General features: G+C 38.9%; 1 protein-coding gene across 1 annotated transcript in view; it reads right to left on the minus strand.

The window, feature by feature from the left end:
• Window positions 1-1,940: 1,940 nt before the first annotated feature.
• Window positions 1,941-22,538, minus strand: part of LOC149150114 (disease resistance protein RPS5-like) — a 29,134-nt gene continuing 8,536 nt past the window's right edge. Inside the window, exons 2-3 of the mRNA XM_089442705.1 lie at window positions 2,136-2,203; window positions 1,941-2,054 (exon numbers count right to left, since the gene is read on the minus strand). Of these exons, the coding sequence (XP_089298831.1) occupies window positions 1,941-2,054; window positions 2,136-2,203 (182 nt within the window). The remainder of the gene's footprint in view (window positions 2,055-2,135; window positions 2,204-22,538) is intronic.

Genomic DNA, 22,538 nt, shown 5'->3' on the forward strand with positions numbered 1-22,538 from the left:
ATGATATTTCATACATTGGATTGCTGAACCTAAAACTTAATTCCCTGAAGCCATATTCTTTCTGTTATAAGTTTTGAGATTTTTTCTACTCTATATTTTTTTTTCGAATGTGTTCAAATTTCCAGTAAGAATTTGTTCAATTTACAAGTTTGAATTGTGATTTTTTAATAATGCGAGTGTGCCAATAATTTTGAATGAGCTGAATTTATATATACACTCAAAAAAAACTTTGACCAATTTTTTTACAGAATTCTAAACCATGGCTTTACCTATTAAGTTTCCCTAACATGGGAATTTTACTTCGTTTTCATGTGTTTGCAGTGGCATTGAATCAGATTCCTGGGGACGCCATGCTAGAGAACATATTAGTAGACCCTTTTTATATTCGGGACCTGGTTCTGCTACCTGATGAATTACTGTTACTTGTCCGCTTGCCTTCTACAAAGGCTAAATTAGGGCATAAATCACTGGTTCGCTGTGTCTATTCTGATCACCTCGGTTCAGGAGTTGATGGCATTCAATATTTAAGAGGACGAGCTTTAGTGAGGTGTAGTCAACCTCAAGCAGAGTGGTCTGCGAGCAATGTGTATTTGTTGGACACCTCCACTGGAAGGAAGATTAAACAGAGTATTCATCTTTCAGAGCACCCTATTAAGTGGGATTTTCTTGTTTATGAATGTTTGTCAACGCATACAGATGTGGTTCTCTTCGCTAAAGGGGTGAATCGCAAGCAGGGCATGAATGTAAATTCTGAATCCATAGCCCACTGAGCATGAAGACCACCAGAAGCAAGGCCATGCCCGAAGAAGAAGCCATAAGCAAGCGCCATGAAGATTGAACCAAGCCATTAGATATGAGAATAATCTTCAAGCCATTAGATATGAGAATGTTAAAAAAATAAAAATAATAAAGTGAATTAAATTAAATTAAAAGAGACGTTGCCACGCCAAGAGCATGCTTCCCAGGTGTCGGAGGTATGGAGATCAAGTGCTGCCTGTCTTATCTCTAATGCATGCGTCACTTCCAATTTCTTCTCCTACACAGACTTCGCGGGTGTCTGAGCCCAGATGGGTTGCTGTTGCTGTTACCATTGCCATTGCCAGCGCCACCACCACTGCGTCCATGTTTTTTATTGACAGTATAAACTATCAGACCAATGTCCCCCGCAGCGATTACAACACAACTCAACTCTACTAATTCCCCTCAACCACAGCACCGTGATTCCCCCTTCTACCCCTTCTCTCCACCCCCTCCTCCTGCTATGGCGGAGGCGCCTGCCATCGTTTATAACCCCGCACCTTCCTCCCACAAGAGCTCCAGCCATATTTATGTACCAATTATTGCATCCGTAGGAGGAGCGCTACTTCTTGGACTAGGGCTTCTGGGAGCCATTTGCTTTTCAAGAAAAAGGCGAAGCAAACCAGAGACAATAAAACCAGATGCAATAAAGCCAGACAGAGGGGATGCAGAGGGTTTCGAGATCCAATCAAGCCTTCTTTCGAACATGTTGGAATTGCCAGTATCGGATAGATTGATACGATTTTCCTTCAAGGAACTTCAGGAACTTCAGGAGGCCACCGACAATTTCAGCGGGGCGCACAGAATCAAGAATTTTGTCTTCCACGCGGTTCTGCGTGGAAACAGAGTGGTGATCTTCCACGCGGTTCTACGCGGAAACAGAGTGGCGATCAAACAGATGAGACGACAGGTATCAAAGGAGATCAATGCCCTTCACATATTCTATGAGAGGGCAGGTATCAAAGGAGATCAACGCCCTTCACAGATTCTACCACACGAGTCTCGACACTCTGCTCGGCATCTGCGTTGAAGAATCGTCGGACCAGGACTCAGGACTCTACCTCGTCTTCGAGTAGGACAAAAATGGGTCCCTTAGCGACTATATCCATAGCGCACGGTCACATGCAGGGGGTTCGAACTTGTCATGGAACCAGAGGCTGTAGATCGCTATAGACATCGCAGAGGGGTTGGAGTATCTGCATCACAGCACGACTACCACCTGCGTTCACAACGACCTTAATAGCCGCAATATTCTTCTGGACAAGAATTTTCGAGCAAAGATTGCCAAGTTCAGATTGGCCAAATGCTAAGCAGGGGGTTCGAACTTGTCATGGAACCAGAGGCTGTAGATCGCTATAGACATCGCAGAGGGGTTGGAGTATCTGCATCACAGCACGACTACCACCTGCGTTCACAACGACCTTAATAGCCGCAATATTCTTCTGGACAAGAATTTTCGAGCAAAGATTGCCAAGTTCGGATTGGCCAAATGCTAAGCAGATGCAAGTTCTTTTCCGTAGAAGTGGTTCCAGGTTCGTAGAAGTGGTTCCAGGTTGTAGGAAGAAGGTGAAAGACTCCCTGGTAAAAGCTTATTCCTTCGTTTTCCTTCAGAGCCAACCTTGTACTAGTCAAACCTTGTACTATTCAATGACACAATTAGATGAACCCTGAATGCAGGCTGGATAATACAACAATAGTGTAAAAGTATTGACACAATTAGATGAACCCTTGATGCAGGCTTGATAATAAGGCCGGATAATACAACAATACTGTAAAAGTATTCAGCAGTTGAGCAGGGTTGTATTCAGCAGTTGAACAGGGTCAATCACAGAGTCAATCACAGAGCACTGGATATCAATCACAGAGTCAATCACAGAGCACTGGCTATGGGTAGAGCGCTGGCTATGGGTAGAACCAAAGGTAACTTCTGTATTTTTACTTCTGTATTTTTTCTTCATGATTCATTTCCCTTTCTTCTTCATGATTCATTTCATGATTCATTTCCCTTTCTTCATGAATCATTCCCCTGTATGGCGAATTTCCAGTGCTTCCAGTCCTGGAATAAGATTTGGAATAAGATTACAGCCAGTTACATGCAAACATAAACACAAGAGATAAACACAGATGGTTACATGCAAACATAAACACGAGATAAACACAAGAGATGGCAGCTGGAAGTTGTGCCATGCAAACATAAGAGATGGCAGCTGGAAGTTGTGGCAGGACGCTGTGGCAGGCGTACAAGCGGTGATAAGTATGGTGGCAGGCGTGCCTTGGTGTACAAGCATGGCTACAAACATGGCTGATGCTTTCTCTATTATACTATCCATTTTCTCTATTATACCATCCATGAATCCAAAATATCCAAAATAGAGGAGCTAACATTTAGTGTCATCGACTAATGCCAGTGTTACCTACGTTACATTAGGTAACCTACGTTACATTAGGTAGTATTTTTCCAGTTTCAAAATATCAAGCAAACACAAAATTATAACATATATTTTACCACAAAATTATAACATATGCTTTAGCTTCAAATTAGATTCAGTTTAGCTTCTTCCTCAGGAAGAGGCCAAATAACATGATTTATCAATATATGTCTACAAACTTAGTTTATAGTTAAGAAAAACTTAGTTTATAGTTAAGAAAAGAAAAACTTAATTTATAGTTAAGAAATGAGAAGTAAAAGTAGCACTAAGCTTAGTAAAACTTAATTTATGAGGAGTAAAAGCAGCACTAATAATGCTAAAGTGCTCCGATACGATTACTATAGTCCATGCTGTCCAGTAAAACTTAGTTTATAGTTAAGAACGAAGAGTAAAAGCCGCACTAATAATGCTAAAGTGCTGATTTCCAATACGATTACTATAGTCCATGCCGGGACTGCAGGGACTAAAAAACAGAAAATGCGTCACTTAAAATTTGTGAGGAAGAAAAGCTAGTTTCCGGAAAAAAAATATATTAATCAACAATTTGTACTAACAATTTGAAAAGGTTATTAGTTCAATAATCATTTCAAGTATCTATAATATAAAAATAACTTGAAAATACCCCCCATATATATAAATATACTGGGCACAGAAAATTGATCCACAAAAAACCCATCGAGGATCTCCCACAGATATTTTTATCAGTTTGAAAATCTCATCTTTTTAACAAAGTTCCAAGTTAGTTACCTCTTCCTTTGGCAAATTAAGAAGAACCAAAACCTAATTTGCCGCTAGAAACAGAGGATTATCCCCAAAAACTTTTAAATATTGAAGTTACGCATAAATTTATCAAGTTGAGATTTTTCCTTTAAATTTGATTTCGCATTAACAATGGAGAAGTTGGCATGTCTCTTCTTTTTCTTTTCTGAATTATAATTAGGACAAAAAAGAATTATAATTAAGACAAAATTAAAATATATGATATGCAAACACTGATTTATAATTTGATTTTTTAAATAAGTGGTTGATTTATTGAGTGATTGGAGACTTCCACAGTTTGTCATATTGTTAGTGATTTCCAGAATAATACTATGTAACATGTGTGATTTGTCTAACGTGTCGGACAGTGACTCTAGAAATCACTAACAATTATAAAATATTGTTTTAGCAAAATATATTTAAATAAAAAAATTACAATAAAAAATTAATAAATAAAGACAAACAAATTCTGGTCTAAAAAGGAAATGTGATTCATAAATATAAATTGAGATTGTTTATAATCAAAATTAAAAATAGTTAGTAAAGAAATCATTTAACATAACTTCAAAAAGAGTTGTGTTAGATTAGTTAACTTTCAAAAATCCATTCCATGTCTATGGATATTATTAATATTTCTATTTTTCCTAAAAGCACCCAGCTATGGGAAATTAGCTTTTATATCACACTCTACGAACCTTTAAGGTGTTATTTTTAGTAATATATTTTTTCTAAGACCATGTATACATCAAGTATAAAATATATGGAATCATTCAAGTACATGAACAAAATCTAGCTAGTAAACAAAATAAGGGGAGAGCCCTATATCCTTAGAAAACATGCAATTAAATCATAATCCAAGTGATTATCAATGCACAATTAAATACATGGAACCTATAGCTTGCAGAAGGCTAAGGCTAAGCTAGAAATTGCACTTTAACTCCCACATACTATCTCCAATAAGGCCCGACAAAATAATATTCAATAAACCAGTGGGCATAACCACAATAGGGGTTGATTCCACCCAATCAATGAAACCACCTCATATGCATTATACCTTAAGGGGGGTCAATATGAGTGAGGTGAGAAAGTCATAAAACACAATACTCTCAAGAATCCAGCCCAAACTACTTAGGAGCCAATTATATGGGCTTATAATAATTTATTTAACCTAGATGTCATGGAGAAGCTTCTAGACTTTGACATCTCCAAATCACATGTTACTACATATGAGGGGCTCTTTCTACCACCTTCAACTAGTGATAGCAACCATACTGACAGTGGCACCCCCTCTTCAAGTAAGGATGTTACTACCACCTCTAGCTAGCGATTGCAACCAAGATACTAGTAGTCTCCTACAACCAATGCCTAAGGAGAATTAGATAAGGAGTTAGGCATTTTGAGTCTTAGTGTCTAGGTATACTTTCAACCCCTTAATCCACATAGACCTAGTTGGTATAAACACAATTTTACCCAAGTCATCATTATTATAACACAAGTGCATCATTAATACTAAGTTCTAAAGAGTATTTCCTCATGAGCTAGCTACTCCAAAAAATGGGCATACCAATTCGTCTATAATTCATCTTAATGTGACATATTCCCAATATTTTTCCCTTAGCCTTCCTTGTTCCCATGAAAGGATGAATTTATTCTCAACAAGGAATTTACAAGTGTCAAGAATAGGGTAAAATTGAGATATGATATTTTCCTCTTCTACCCTTTTACCCAAGTTAACTTCAGAGGTCATTTTCATAATCCTTTCCCATTTCCCAAGCTTCCTATGCACTAAGATTAGATAGTCATCTTCATTGAGACAAGAGCCCTTACATTAAGTGCATTTCCATATTTTCCACTCAAGTATCCTATTATAATGTGTTAGTTTATCCAAGATACTAATGTAGATGTAACAACAACATCATAATCAATCTCATTAATGGCAAGGCATATAGTACTTAAAAAAAACATTTATATATCATAAATTATAATTTGAACCAAATTTAGTGAAAATGTATCATCTCATGACAAGGATGGACTCATAGTAAATATTTATCAAGGATCATCATTACTTCACAATCATAATTAAGAATATCAATGCTTCAAATGCAATGTGCTCATTAAACAACAAGTGTATATCATGTCGACCACACCGCCACAAGGAATATTCATGTTAAACCACCATCTAAGATCTCTACCAATACATAAAATTCATTAAGAACAATTAATGCTAATTAGATCATCAACAAAGAAACACTAAGGTTTATTGAAAATTAAGTAATAACATAGATACCAAGGGTATAGCCATTCATTCACACATGCCCAACTGTAATTAAATATGAAATAAGGGACAATAGAGGATGACAAGTCCTAAGCCCCATCTCCTAACAACCATGATAATAACTAGAACCTTCTAGTCATGGTGAAAGGTCAAGAAGTGACACTCGTAGGCATTGGTTAGGCATGGATTAGTCATTCTTAGCAATAATTAGTGGGAATATAATCATACATAATAAGGACCATCAAGATATAATTAATAACATATGCTTAGAAACATACTAAAGGTCGACATTCTCACCCTTGTCATTTTGAGTACATACATCTCAAAGGGATAATGAGTCCAATAAGAGCAATTGGAACTAGAATCTTAGCATAATAATCACCATACAACATGAGGTGTTATAGTGCAACAACATGAGCTTACCTTGACTTCAAGTCAATAATGCCTCAATTTCTATTTTGGTTTTGGGTTTCACAAAATGAGGCATGAATTAAGCATACAAAAAGAGATATAAAAGTAGCAAAGATGTAGGGAATTTTAGCAGCTAAAGAAGGATTTCAAGGAGCCATTTGGCACCAATTTATTTTCAATATCAATTACTAGATTATTGGATTCACCACATCTCTTGTTGAGTCAACTCTCTCCTTTATTGTATTTATCTTTGATTTTTCAACAACACTTTTCATGTTGTTCTTTTATATAACATATTAGGTAAACCTTCATGTATTTATATTAATGTCAAAGCCAGCTGGTGAAGAAAGCTTCCTTCTATGATTACAAATTTCATAAAAGATTAAAAAATGTTAATATAAACCTTCATATCTAGTGTTATTCTATATTTATGAGATTAATACTTTTATAATGATCTAAGTATGGTAAAGAATTTTGAGTAATGTTCAATCTCTAATATTTATTATCATTTTGTGTTGTGAAATGAATTATTTTTCTTACCTTCAATGTTATGGGGTATGCCCTAGAGACCCATGGATGAATTTAAGCTACTAGATTCATTTTCTAATGCCCCACATGGCATATCTCTAGTCATTAAATTCTTAAAGACCTCCATAAACGTTAGGTGTCTATGGTATTTGTGTCCATCTTCATATATTAGTGATTTCCATTCATTTTTTTATTTGAATATGCTTATCCTTCTTTAACATTCCTTTGTATCTTTCTTTGTATAAGTTTATGTTTCTATAATATGTCGTAAAGGTTCTAAATGTATTTGGTGTTGATCCCAAGATTTTAGTGTGAAAGTTTGTGCCTTGCTTGCATTGCTCCGCCATATTTTTATCTTGTAAATAATCATCAAAAATTGGAGTTTGAGTTTAGATTGTAAATATATTATTGAAGTGACACTAAGAAGTCATATGGCATAAGATATCTTAGGGTTACCCTCTTTGGCTTAAGAACTAGCATGATGATCCGGATTTAAACAGGAACATAATAAAGTACAGAAATAAACATAAACACATAAATGAAGTAGAAATAATACTTCATTTCATTGATGGAGAATACTGAAATATGATTACAAACAGAAATAGAAATAAACTAGCTTGGGCGATGGTAGCTTATCTCTGAGAAGAGATGTGGTAGCTACATGCCTTTGAACTGTCTTACAATGAGGCTCGAAGGCCTATTTATTGTTGAGAAACAATGGAAAACCCTAAACATTTAAAATCCTAACCCTAGAAGATGAAGCACCAAACTATGGCCCCCGTTTTGGGCAAATTGGTACATCAACTTCTCGGGGTCGTAACTTTGGCATACAATCTTCGTTTGATGCACACAATACCTCGTTAGAAATATCTATCCAAGGACTAATACTTTGGGATGAGCAACATCGGTCCATGGACTGATATTGCTCCCATTTTTCCCAAAAAGCATCATTTAGGGCCTCAAAACGGCTCCCGAAGTTCAGGACCCAAAAAACTGCTAAAAATAGTAAATTGTGCTACAATTAAGGAAACTGAAAAACTAAAATAAGGGGTCCAAGTGGAATTGGCAGGTGGCCACTAATGTCCACCTGGATCATTCCTCCCCCCTTAAGAAGTAATGGTCCCCATTGCATTGAGTTCCTCTATGAGATGAGGAAACTTCTGCTGAACTTGGTCCCTAGTGAGCCACTTGCCCTGGTGAAGGAGTTGGCTTGCTTTGACAACTCGATACAGTTGGATCTGATGCTGGCAATTGTGCTTGATCTACATGTCCATGATCCGATTAGTTGCAACATGTTCCATGCAATATGGATTTGACTCTGTTGGTGTGAGTTGTTCTGCAATGTCAAAAGTGTCTAGTAATGGTGGAAAGTATAGCCAAAGGCGGTCAACATTGAACACTAGGTGTAGACCAAGGAATGGGGGAATGTTGAGCTCAAATGCATTGTCTCCCACAACCTTGGTAATGGTGTAAGGACCATATCGGAGTGGTCTGAGTTTCCTATAGGCTTCGGTAAGGCGTTCCTTTTGCAAATGCAACAAGACTTTGTCGCCCACCTAAAACTTGTGTGGCACCCAATGTTGATCATGTCGTTTCTTGTACTTGGCATTTGATTTCTCCAAAATGTCATGGACCTACTGGCAAATATGTTGGATGTGCTCAATGAATTTGTTTGCCTTATCTATTTCGGACTGGACATGAGCTGAATCTTCCTGAGTAGCTGCAAATGGCATGGCCACATCAATGGGACATAGTGGCTGGAATCCCAAGCCCACCTGAAAAGGGTTGTGGTCAGTCGAGCTGTGGAGAGTCTGGTTATCACTGTTCTGAATATAGGGGAGGATCTCATCCCATGTGCGTGGATGCTTTGAGTTGTACATGTGCAGAATGTGTATGATCATGCTGTTGACAACCTTTGTCTGGCCATCAGTTTGGGGATGGAAGGTTGTGGACTTAGTGATTTTGGTGTCCAGCATCGACTAGAGACTGGACCAAAAGGTACTGAGGAACCTATTGTCCCGATCTGAGATGATAGATTGTGGGATCCCAAAGTGTACCCACACCCATTTAAAGAAAATTTTAGTGGTGGCTTCTGCTGTGATGTTCTTCTTGCAGGCTACCATAATGGCCCTTTGAGAACTTGTCGACGACCACAAAAACACAATCATTTCCATGCTTCGTAGAAGGAAGGCCCAACATGTAATACATGGAGATGGATTCCCAAGGTCGACTAGGGGTAGGCAGCGGGGTATAGAGGCCTTGCTTCTTGATGGTTGGTTTGAAAATAGCGTAGGCAGTGCAGGATCTGATGTACTTCCTGAAATCTTGTTGGAGATTTAGCCAATAGAAATACTTTTGCAGTACTGCCACCATTTTCTCGACCCTGAAATGCCCAGCAGCGCAACTATAGTGTGCTTCCCAAATCATCTTGGCACGCTCGCTTGAAGGAACACAAAGGTGATCGAGGTGGCATAACAGGGCATCCTGGAGGTGAAAATCTGGAACATGTTGACCCTCCAAGAGTGTCTGGTATGTGTGGCCAAATTCTGGGTAGCTTTCACAGAGAAGTGGCCAATCAAAAGTTTCGTTCCCTAAGAGTTGAGCACGCTGGTTAACGCCACGATCGGTGGTCGACCAAGGCAATCTGCAACATTATTGGTGCTTCCCTTCTTATACTTGATATTCAAATGGAACTATTGCAAGTATGTGGACCACTTCTCATGGTGATCATTTTGCAACTTCCCTTAGGTCTTGTTGTGGTCACCAACAACCCCCCTCTTTGATTGGTATTAGCAATAACACCAAGCAAATGGGGACCCTTAACAAAAATCCAAAAAACATTTTATCAAAAAAAAATTGTATTTTAACTCCCTAAAAGCTATATCGCATCGCAAGAAGAGAGTGAGACGTTTTCCTATGCGCATAATAAGCTGCGAAGAAGCGATGCGAAATTCATCGCATCGCTTATATTGTGAGGTGCTCTTAAAAGAAAAACTTAAGGAATTGCCGACGGCCGATATGCGACATCGCATATTGCAACATTGCATAAACAACACACAATGATTATGATTAACTGCGATCTACGATACTGCGATCTGCGATCAGTTTTGATGGCTCCAAATCTAACGAGGGAGCAGGAGCGGGATGCGTTCTGATTAGCCCAGACGGAAATAAGACCATGCTTACGTGCAGGCTTGAATTCGATTGCACAAACAATACGGCGGAATACAAGGCCTTGGTGCAAGGCCTATACAAAGGAATCGGATTGAACGTTAAGTACCTTCAAGTCTTCGGAGACTCTGAGATTGTCGTCAAACAGGTACGTAACGCCATACATTGCCTATCAGGTCATTTGAAGCACTATCAATCTTTGGTTCAAGATCTGACTACACATTTCATAGCATTCGATATTTTGTCAATTCCAAGACTCCAAAATGCGAGCGCGGACCTGTTAGCTAACGTAGCTTCTAGACTTATTCCCTCCGAAGATGTTAGTCTAGATAGATTCTCTATAGAATTAATTTTTAGACCGTCCATCCCTGACAACATTACAAACTGGAGAGTGTTCAATGACGATCCAGACATTGTAAATTTCCTCACTTCTAGAGGATCCTAGTCAAATCAAATAATTGACGAAGACCATCACGATCACCAAATACAACAGCATAGCACTGACAATGCTATACCTAGGTTAGTGGTTAAGTTAGAAGACTTATATGATTTGAAAAGTCGGTTTAAAAGGCCTACCAATGCTAAACTTTACAGTTCGACTCTGAACTACGATTTAGTAAACCTAGGAACCGATGAGAAACCACAAAACGTTAATCTAGACCACGGCCTAGCACCTGAAGAGAAATTAGCATACATCCGTCTTTTGAGACAATACAGACATGTTTTTTCCTGGAACTACGATGAGTTGAAAATGTATGACACTGCTATCATTCAACACACTATCCCGATGATTGACAATGAAAAACCTGTCCAACAGAAGCTCAGAAAAATCCACCCCAATTTAGAAAATCAGATAAAAACTGAGCTAAATAAGCTGTTGAGAGCCAGAATAATCTTCCCCGTTAGACATTCCAAATTGGTCTCTAATATGGTACCCGTTAGAAAGAAAAACGGAGATATTCGAATTTGTATTGATTTCCGAAATCTCAACAAAGCCTGTCAAAAAGACAATTTTCCCCTCCCACCTATGGAGCAGATATTACAGGCAGTAGCAGGCTCAAAATTAATGTCTTTTTTGGATGGATTTTCAGGATACAACCAAGTACTGGTGTATCCCGATGATCAATTAAAAACCACATTCCGAACTAAATGGGGAACATACGCATATTGGAAGATGCCATTTGGTTTGATCAATGCCGGCGCTACATTTCAGAGAGCCATGGACATCGCATTCAAAGGCTTAGTCAATAAATCTATAGTGATTTACTTGGATGATATAACAGTGTACTCCAAGAAGCGAAGTGACCATCTCAAAGACTTGAAACAAATCTTTCAACGATGTTTAAGGTATGGGATTTCACTTAACCTGAAGAAATCTTTTTTCGCATTAAGTGAAGGAAAACTTCTAGGATTCATAGTGTCAAAATTTGGCATTCACATTGAACCTGACAGAATCAAAGAAATTTCTGAAATATCCATGCCTCATAAAAAAAAAGCCATGCAATCTTTCCTTGGTCAAATTAATTTTGTGAAGAGATTTGTCTCAGATTTCTCACGTATTGTTTCTCCTTTGCAAAATATGATCAAAAATAATTCAAGTTTTAAATGGGGTCAAGATGAGCATGAAGCATTCAACTTGATAAAACAAGCCATCATTAACGCTCCATCTTTAGTAACCCCGAATTTTTCAGAATCTTTTATCTTATACACATTTGCCTCAGAGAAATCTTATGCCGCGATTCTAACTCAAACAAATCAAGAGAAAGCGGAAGCTCCAATCGCATTTTTTAGCTCGAATTTACAAGGTGCTGAACTCAACTATTCCGACGTAGAGAAACAGGCGTACGCTGTTTTCAAAGCAATCAAATATTTCAGGCCTTTCTTACTCAAAGCCCATACTAAAGTCATAGTACCGTTTCCAGCGGTAAGAAACCTTCTGATACAGAAGGATGTGGGCGAAAAAAGAGCAAATTGGATCACCGCTTTACAAGAATACGACCTTGAGATCAAACCAGCAAACATTGTAAGAGGCCAAGGCTTCTGCAAAATGTTGGCTGGAGCATCGCAAATTCCTGAGAATTCATCTGACGAGGTACATACGTATGAGGTAAGCCTAAATGATGCAGAATCATTATATGCTGACACCATTTATTATCTTAAGAACGGGTATGCTCCATCACGCCTGGATCACACCAAGAAAAGAGCTCTGAGGTTGAAAGCCAAACAATACCAGCTCATAAATGATGTTTTGTTTAAAAGGAATTATGATTCTGTGCTTCTTAGGTGTCTTGAGAAAACTGAAGCCGAAAAGGTTTTGCAGGAACTCCACGATGGACCAGCAGGCGGACACTATGCTGGAGATGCTACTGCACATAAAATCTTACGTGCAGGATATTATTGGCCCACACTGTTCAAAGACTCACACAGTTACGTGAGGAAATGCCAAGTCTGCCAGACTGCTGCAGGGAAACAAAAGAAATCGTCCATGCCACTACAGCCGGTAAACATCGAGCAACCATTCAGCCAGTGGGGCTTGGACATAATAGGTGAGATCGTTCCTCACTCTTCTAAGCAGCATAGGTACATCCTCACGGCAACAGATTATTTCACTAAATGGGTAGAAGCAGTTCCTCTCAAGATAGCCAATTCTGAAAATATTATTGAATTCATAGATCAATTTATAATCACTAGGTTTGGATTGCCAACGGCCTTAATATTTGATAATGCTTCATATTTTTCTGGAAATACAATGACTGAGTTTGCACTTAAAAGAGGGTTTAATCTGAAATATTCGGCCAACTACTATCCACAAGGTAATGGATTGGCTGAATCAACAAACAAAAACTTGATTAGGATTATTAAAAGAACAGTCAACCAAAACCAAAAGAATTGGCACAAAGCGTTGGTGAATGCTTTATGGGCAGATAGAATAACGAAGAAAGCTTCAATTGGCACTTCCCCCTTTAATTTAGTTTATGGGAAAGAAGTGGTTCTTCCAACTCACTTAGTCATTCCCTATTTATCTTTAGTACAACACATCGATGAGGTACCTACCTCCTCCATACAACTAAGACAAATGGAAATAATTAAATTAGAAGAACGATGAGAACAAGCTAAGAAAACCCATGCTCATCACCAAGCGCTGATAAAATCCTCTTTTGACTCAAGCATAATGACCAGAAAATTTTTTCAGATGGGAGATTTAGTTTTAAAATGGGATAAGGCTCATGAAGAAAAGGGCAAACATACGAAATTTCAGAAACTGTGGCTTGGCCCTTTTCAGATTGTAGAAGTCATAGGCCCATCGACGTTTGTGTTGCAGGATTTAACAGGTAGAAGAGATTCTTTGCCTGTTAATGGACAGATTCTTAAAAAATATTTTCCATAGAAGATCACTCTTCTATTTTTGTAGGATAGTTTTAGTTTTTATTTGTTTTCTCTTTCTTATGAATAAAACCAGTTGTAGATGGTCACTAAAAGGGTTCATGAAAAGGACACCAATTCTCTATCAGATTTTGAGCTTTTCGCTTGTACAAGTAGCAAAAATTTTCGAAAGATCTGATTTTTATTATTGACAGGTAGAGTTAACCTTAGCCTAAACATTGATGCTAGTTTCAACTTCAAAAAATTTGATGAAAGCAACCTTTGTTAAAAAATTGTTTTATATCAGCACAATGAAAGGTATCAATAATAAAATAAATATTCTCTGTAAAGTTGCTGTTTTCAAACTCTATTATTGTCGTCCAGAGCTTTCTTAAGGAAAAACAATGACTTCCTCCCTGCTAAAGGAAATCGCAACATTCAGAAGAACAATCCGAGAAAACACTATGTCTCAAAGAATAAGAGGTCTCATCACGAGCCGGCTTATCATGGTCACAGATATTATAACTTGCTGACTTTGCCAATACTGTCCACCAAAACAGGGAAACGACTCAAGATTGTTGCAATCAAAAGACAAGGGGTCTCATCACGAGCTATCTTGTTCAGCAAAACTGTAAATCAAGTGAATGACTGTGTCATAATTTGGCCACCAAACCAAGACATTGTTCTTTAGAGAATAAAAAAGGAAAAAGTGTCAAAAAGGGTTTTTCTCTGAAATGTTGTAAATAACCTCAAGCAGGATAAAGGATCATTGCTGGATAAACAGGTAACCCTGTCGAGGCTATGGACGCTTGCGGGCAGCAGAGGCTCTACCTATGACAAATGAGCATATTTTAAAAGGCCAGCGCGTAGAGAAGACCTTATTTTATCTTTAAAAGACCAAGTAGTGTCTGGTGTGAATACAAGAACTAAGCCTGAGGAAACAAACGATTGGAATATGAAAAGGTTGAGACGAAGTATCAATGTTAGGATAAGGCATAATATACTCTATCTGTCCATAACAAAATTTAGACATATGAAAATTTTTCTGCTTCGGAAGCTGAAATTCAATAGAAAAACAGAGATAACTGGTTCTTCACAGTGAATCACCATTGTTGTGGTCACCAACAACCCCCCTCTTTGATTGGTATTAGCAATAACACCAAGCAAATGGGGACCCTTAACAAAAATCCAAAAAACATTTTATCAAATTTTTTTTGTATTTTAACTCCCTAAAAGCTATATCGCATCGCGAGAAGAGAGAGAGACGGTTTCCTATGCGCATAATAATCTACGAAGAAGTGATGCGAAATTCATCGCATCGCTTATATTGTGAGGCGCTCTTAAAAGAAAAACTTAAGGAATTGCCGACGGCCGATATGCGACGTCGCATATTGCAACATCGCATAAACAACACACAATGATTATGATTAACTGCGATCTGCGATTTGCGATCTGCGGTGAATGCGATCACCAATTCCTGCGATGATACATCTTAAACGACGCAATCCTCGACACTGCGATGCGAGTCGCAGAAATCACTCATCGCAAACTTTCCTCGGCACAACGTTCAAGGAAAGCTGTCTACAGACCAAATTGCGTGCGCGACTAAGAAGAATTTAATCATTGTATGCCAAAGTATCCGAGAAGGATTGTGTTGTGTTTTTCGAAGAGTCAGTTCATTATGAGTGTCATGATTATGCATTCATTAGAGCTTAAAGCTTTCATGTCAATCTTTTCGTCGTTACTCTTTTCCTTTGCGTAAACTGTAAGACAACAACTAATATAAATCAATGTGCAGGAAACATCTAAGGAAAAGGGGAAAGCGTTAATACTCGGAGAACAGAGAAGAAATGCCTTCGCAAACGGATGCCGCATGCAGCAGGACCGCGGACTCCAGAGTATCACTCAACAGAGACTGATGGAAATAGACTATCCAAGACTCAGAGTCAAAGGCGCACAAAAGCAGCATGTTCACAAAAGATCCTGAAGCTTAGACTGGGTAAAGCAAAAAGAAAAACGCTAAAGAGGGAAAACGCACCAGAAAAGCCTGGAACAAAGAACAGAAGCAGTTTTCATTACAGAAAATTGTTCAGAGAGCAAAGTCCCTAACTTGCTCAGTCATTCGCCAGGCCGGAAACCGAAATAGAAACAACACAATCAGTTCGAGAGAAATTTGGGATATTACCAAGTATACGGACAGCAAATACACCAAGCCAGAGGAAAATATCTTCCAGTCTGCCAGAAAGTGGTGCCAGCTCTTGTTGTTTCTATTTTCGTAACTCAAACGAAAGAAGAAGACAACCAGCCGACTCTTCCGAGGCGAAGGTTGCATTGCTTACAACACTAAGGAGCAAATACATAAATGGTTAGAAATTAGATTCAATTTTTAGAAATAATTTGCTTTAGTAGAAGGGCGGTCATTTGAAACCGTGTCCTAAATTTATGTAATTAAGATTAATTAGTTAGCATTATTTAAACCCTTCTCAGGCATTTGGAGAAGGGTCCGGAAATTTGTCAAAAAACTTGTCCTCAGAACATCCACTTTTGCACCCTCGGAGGGGGTTTTTGGTGAATGGACGGATCGAGATTTATCAATGTTTGCATTTAATGTCTGCTACTGATGTTGCACTTTTGTACTCTTAGTAGATGTTAGAACAAGTAGAGATAAATCGTTATTGCTTGAAGCTTATGAGTGGAACCAGTCATAAATGGTACTTTTATCTCTTGACCTATTTCTGTTCATATTCTTAAAGTGATATGCAGTTTTCAGTTGTTTATATGTTAATGCATGAATGTGTGGGTTACCATTTGGCACTTCTGTATGGTGGAGTCATTTATTTGTGCTTGATATATGAATAACTTATTATGCGATATGCTGTTCACAACTGTTTTGCCTAACTTTTTATGCAGAATGGTTTATCTTAATTGATTTCTATTCTTATGATAGCTGAATGATCTTTATTACCAGTTATTGTTCAAAATCTTTTTAGATCGCATAATAGAAGAAATACACCCCGTGTTAGTGTAGATTAGACGTGTTGTTTTTCCTTTATTAGATTACAATAGCATAGAGTTAGCTTAGAAGTTTGAATTAAATTATCTTAAAACACTCCTAGATCAGCATCACTCAACTCTACACACACACACACCCCTTAGATTGGGAAACTGGTCCCATTATCCCCAGTCGGACCCGCTATACCAAACGGATAAGGAGCTGCCAACCAAGGTCCGGACCGGGTGGGTATCCCCCTTGTTGTCGACTCGATTTTCGGGGCTTCAACAGGTCTGTATGAACTGTAGGGGTTGGTGGTCTATGTGGATGACCGTTTCCTTCCCCAAAATGTAATATTTCCATTGTCGGCAGGCCTGCACAATGGAATACATCTCTTTGTCATAAGTGGGATACTTTCGGACTGTGTCTGAAAGTGTCTCACTGTGATATGCCACTGGATGCATGTGTTGAGTAAGGATTGCCCCAATATCATAGTCAGAAGCATTCATCTCGATCTAAAATGGTTGTTGCAAGTTTGGTAATGCGAGCACTGGTGCCGAGCAAAGGCGATGTTTCAACTCTGTGAATGCCTTCTGTTGAGGTTCATACCAAAAGAATTTTTCTTTCGCTCCTCCCTTGGTGAATTAACTCAAGGGCCAAGTGATATGAGAAAATCCCAACACAAACCTGCAGTAGAAGTTGGTGAGACCCCGAAAGCTGCGGAGCTCTGTTAGAGTGGTTGGAGATGGCCAATCTCGAATTACTTGGATCTTGGTTGGATCCACATGCACCCCCCGTTCATCAATAATGTATCCCAGATACTAAACCTAAGTCATGCTAAAAGTGCATTTCTCCAAATTGGCACATAACTTGTGTTGCCGCAGTGTTTGGAGAACCTGTCGGATGTGGTGGAGGTGCTCTTCCCATCTCCGGCTAAAGATTAGGATGTCATCCAAGTATACCACTACAAATGAGTTGGTGAATGGTCGCAAGATGTCATCCATTAGCCTCATGAAGGTTGCAGGAGCATTCGTCAACCCAAAAGGCATGACCAACCATTCAAAAAGGCCCTCCTTGGCTTTGTAGGTAGTCTTCCACACATCGGAGGGTTCGACTGGTACCTTGTAATATCCTGACTTCAAATTGATCTTGCTAAAATATTTTTCCCCCTTTAGTTTGTCTAGAAGGTCATCAATCCATGGGATCGGGTACCTATTCCGGATAGTGATGTTGTTCAGCGCCTGATAGTCAATACAGAGTCTCCAAGTCCCATCCTTCTTCTGTACCAACACAATTAGGATCCCACAGGGTGATGAACTCGGTCAGATGTAACCTTTCTGCAGTAGCTCCTGAATCTGCCTCTTGATTTCATTTTTCTCCAGAATGGAGCGTCGATAGATTAGTCCATTGGGCAGCGACGCACCTGGGGCCATGTCGATGGAGTGCTTGACCTGACAGTGTAGAGGAACCCCCATGGGAGAGGTGAAGATGTCCTCGTACTCCTCCACAACCTTGTCCCTCTATAGTTGTCGTGTGGAGGGGCCCTGTCTGGAGGTCATGGCCACTATATTCTTCTTTTCTTGAGGACGTATCATTAGGAAAACAAATTTCCATGTTTTGGAAATTAGCTTATTGTGTTTCCTTGCAGTAACCAAAGAGATGGCGGTAGGCTCTGGTATCTTGTACAACTTATTGCCCAAAATAAAAATAACAACACGAGGCCTTGATTCATACACAGCATGTTGCTTCCACAATTATGGTTGGCCTAATAATAAATCACAAACATTAAGGGGAGCAACGTCACACAACACCTCATCCATGAAGGGCTTGATGTTATATGGAAGGAAACACTGCTCGCTCACGCAAATATCTCATCCTTGTTGAAGCCACCTGATGGTGTACGGTTATGGATGTGTTGTGGTCAGTAAGCCCAGTCGCTTCACGACCTCTATCGAAATGAGGTTCTTTTGGCTCCCATTGTCGACAATGAACTGTAGCGGGGAGTCCTTTACCCACATTTGGGAGTGCAAGAGGCGCTCCTCTTCCTCTGGATCTTCGGGTTCCTCCTTCTGGATCTTTGTGGTGGCAACAATGGCGTTGAGCTATGCATCGATAATCTACTTCCCTTTGTCATTCCCCTCGTCAGGTTCTGACTCAGAGTTGGAACATGCATCTAATTCTGAAGCCTTTAGCTCGGCCACTAGTGACTGCTTAGCCAGACACTCACTTGTGTTGTGAGTGGAGCTCTTATGGAAGTCACACCACTTTCTTGTGTCCTTTTTCAGCGGCGCGACACTGTTCTTTGCTTGCGGCTTTGGCAGGTTGTCCTAGGTCGCCCTGCCTTGGCTTTGTCCTTTGTTCTGCGGTTTGAGGGAACCTTTCCCTTGCTTCAGATTCGTAGATCCAAAGTCTCACTTCTTCTATTTAAACTTTTGCTCTATCTTGACGGCATATCGGTATGTCGTGCTGAGCGAGGAGATGTTCAAGAATTCTATTTCGTCCTCAATGTACCTGTGCAGGCAGACACGGTATTTGAGTACCAAATGCTGCTCTGAATCCTTGATACCCAACATTGTGCAAAGGGTATAAAAAATATTGGTAAACTCCAGCATGTCTTGGTCCCTTCCCTGCTGTAACGTGGTCCACCTTATGTATTGATCCGCATAGCTTCCGACAGGGTAGTACTGCTCCTTGATGGCAGCCCAGAATGAACTCCAAGTGGGTGCGGTGGAAAACAATGAGGCCATACTTTCATCCTTCTAGTCACAGTAGGTTTCCCACCAGTCCTTGACATGGGGGGTGGCTTTGAGAAGAGCGAAAGTAATCTTTTCCCAGACAGAAAATTCATGAACAGAAAAATACCCTTCTAGCAGATTTAACCATTTATCTACAACGTCTGCATCTATTTGACCCTCAAATATGGGAATTTCAAAGTTAACTTGTACCTTAAAGGGTGTGGTGCTTCCAGAGTAGCTACTAGAAGTAGATGTGTTGCCCCTAGGTAGCTGCTAAAGGATCTGGGCAAAGTTGTCCATCATCACATTCCTTTGTCGCTCGAGGGCCTCTTCGAGCAAGATTTTGATAGGATCTCCTACCCCCTCGTCTTTCTTTTCATCTACCATGGGAGGTCGTGGGTATTTGCGATGCTGGTCTTGCAAAGGTTAGACTAGTTCAAGCCCTAACTCTTTATATCCTGACCTCGTTGGGGACATGCAAAGAAAAACAGAGAAAGAGCAGACCGCTCTGATACCACTAATCTGGATTTAAAAAGGAACACAATAAAGTACATAAATAAACATAAACATAGAGATGCAATAGAAATAATACTTCATTTCATTAATGGAGAATATTGAAATATGCTTACAAACAGAAATGAAAATAAACTAGTTTAAGCGATAGTAGCTTATCTTTGAGAAGAGATGTGGTGGCTACATGCCTCTGAACTGTCTTACAATGAGGCTCGAAGGCCTATTTATTGTTGAGAAATAATGGAAAACCCTAAACATCAAAAAACCTAACCCTAGAAGATGAAGCGCCAAACTATGGGCCCCGTTTTGGGTAAATTGGTACATAAACTTCTCGGGGCCGTAACTTTGGCATATGATCTCCGTTCGACACGCAAAATACCTCGTTAGAAAGATCTATTAGAGGAATAATACTTTAGGATGAGCAACATCAATCCATATATCTATGTTGCTCCCAGTTTTCCCAAAAAACATTGTTTAGGGCCTCAAAACTTCTCCGGAAGTTTAGGACCCGAAAAACTGCTAAAAATAGTAAATTTTGCTACAATTAAGGAAACTGAAAAACTGAAAGAAGGGGTCCAAGAGGAATTGGCGGGTGGCCACCAATGTCCACCTAGATCATTTGAGGCCTAAAGAAAGAAGGTTTTCTTTAAATCCTGCAGAGGGTGTCTTGGCACTATCCCCAAGAAAGCAACATGTGAAATAGAAATATCCACTTTAAGGTAATAATCATGATTAAAAATTATAAAACATGAGCCAAGTATTATAAATGCAAGAAGAAATATCACAAATATGATGTGAGGTCCCTATACTACTAGTGTAGCCCCTTATTGTTATTAGTGCAACCCCCTTATTGTAGTTTTGTGCCCATATTGTTATTATTGTGCCCCATAGAAGCCCACTATTGTTATTGTTGTGCCCTTACAATATTATTATTATGTAGGCTCTGATTATATTGTGACCCCTTAGACTCCTATATATATAAAGTAGGTCTTTTCATTTGTATCATCCAAGAATTGTTCAATTATGTAATGTAAAGGAGGTTTACCCCTCAAAGAGGCTGATTTTGAGGTCGTTGATCTATCTTTTCTTCTATTTTGTGAGCTAGTTGCATAACGTTTGGTATGAAAGCTTTAGATTCTAGGGTTTCGCTACTTCAAACGGGTCATCGTGGAATTTTCGCTATAACTTTTTTCTACGAAGTTTCAGAAGCTGAAATTAAAACCCATTTGATCCAAAATCTTGATGAACCTCTTGTCAAAATTTCAGATCGTGGATCGCTATATTTAAGGATATATGATCTAAGTAAGTTAGGTTTTTTGGAGGCTCACGAATTCCATCGCAAACAGGCAACCTTGGGAAAATCATCATAACCCTCTCTCTGAGCATAGAATTCAAATTTCATAAAAGGTGACACAACGAGGATAGACTTTAGTTTTTTGGGTATCTTTTTTAGGGCCGAAGGTCGAAACAGTGACATGTGGCATTTCATACAAGTTGACTCTACTGAACTAGTCTATAATCAAGTAGTTGTGGAAGATTGGGCGTAGCTCTTTCATGAAGAATCCAATCTTGGTCAGACCTATGGGGTTGAAAATAGAACTCAGAGGGCTACTGCTACATAAAATTTTAGAACTTGGAGATTATAAATTACAGAGTTATAACCGTTTCAAAATCGAGCTCATAAAACAAAGAAAAATCGATAAGAGGAAGTTTGATGGCAAGGATCCGGTAACTTGGATACTACAAATGGAGAGATATTTTGATCTACATTATGTGAAACTATTACAAAAGGTATGTATTGCATCTTTATACTTAGAACTAAATTAGTTTGTATGGTATAGAGGGCTTTGTTATCGTAAACCACTTGTCATCTGGTCAATTTTCACTAAGGAACTGATAACACATTATGAGGATACAAAGAGCAACACCTTCTTTAGCCAATTGATAAATCTCAAACAAAAGGGTTCAATGGAAAAGCACATTTAGGACTTCCAAAAATTGACTCGAAGGGTAAATGATATTCTAGAGGAGCAGATAATTGATGTCTTCATAGGGAATTTAAAGGATAACATTCCACATGAGGTTCAACTTTAGAAACCTAATTAATTGGAGAAGGAACTCAGGTTGGCAAGAAAAATTGAAAGAAAATTTATGGCAATAAGGAATCATACCACTCCCAACTATAAATATGGAAGTGTTATTGCTCCTAGCCTTCCATAACCTACAAGGTTGGCACCACAACAATTGAAAGAAAAAAGAGAAAATGGGCTTTGTTATAGTTGTGATAGAAAATACACTAAAGGTCATAAGTGTGCTAAGAATAAATTATTTTACATTGATTGTGAAGAGGAGGAAGAAAAGGATCAAGAAACTTCAAAAGAAGTGGATATACACCAGGAAGCCTCCCTAGCTAAAGAAGAAATGAATCTGACCATATCTTGTAGCGCATTGGTAGGAATTACCACTCCTCAAACTCTCAAGATAGATGGAAAAATAGAGATAGTGGAAAAATGTTTGGAAGGATATCTTCATTGCTTTGTATCTAATAAAAAAACACAATGGGT

Source organism: Pinus tabuliformis, chromosome 9, assembly GCF_031772625.1.
Source record: "Pinus tabuliformis cultivar Carrire ecotype Pingquan chromosome 9, CPIR1, whole genome shotgun sequence".
Classification (NCBI taxonomy): Eukaryota; Viridiplantae; Streptophyta; class Pinopsida; order Pinales; family Pinaceae; genus Pinus; species Pinus tabuliformis.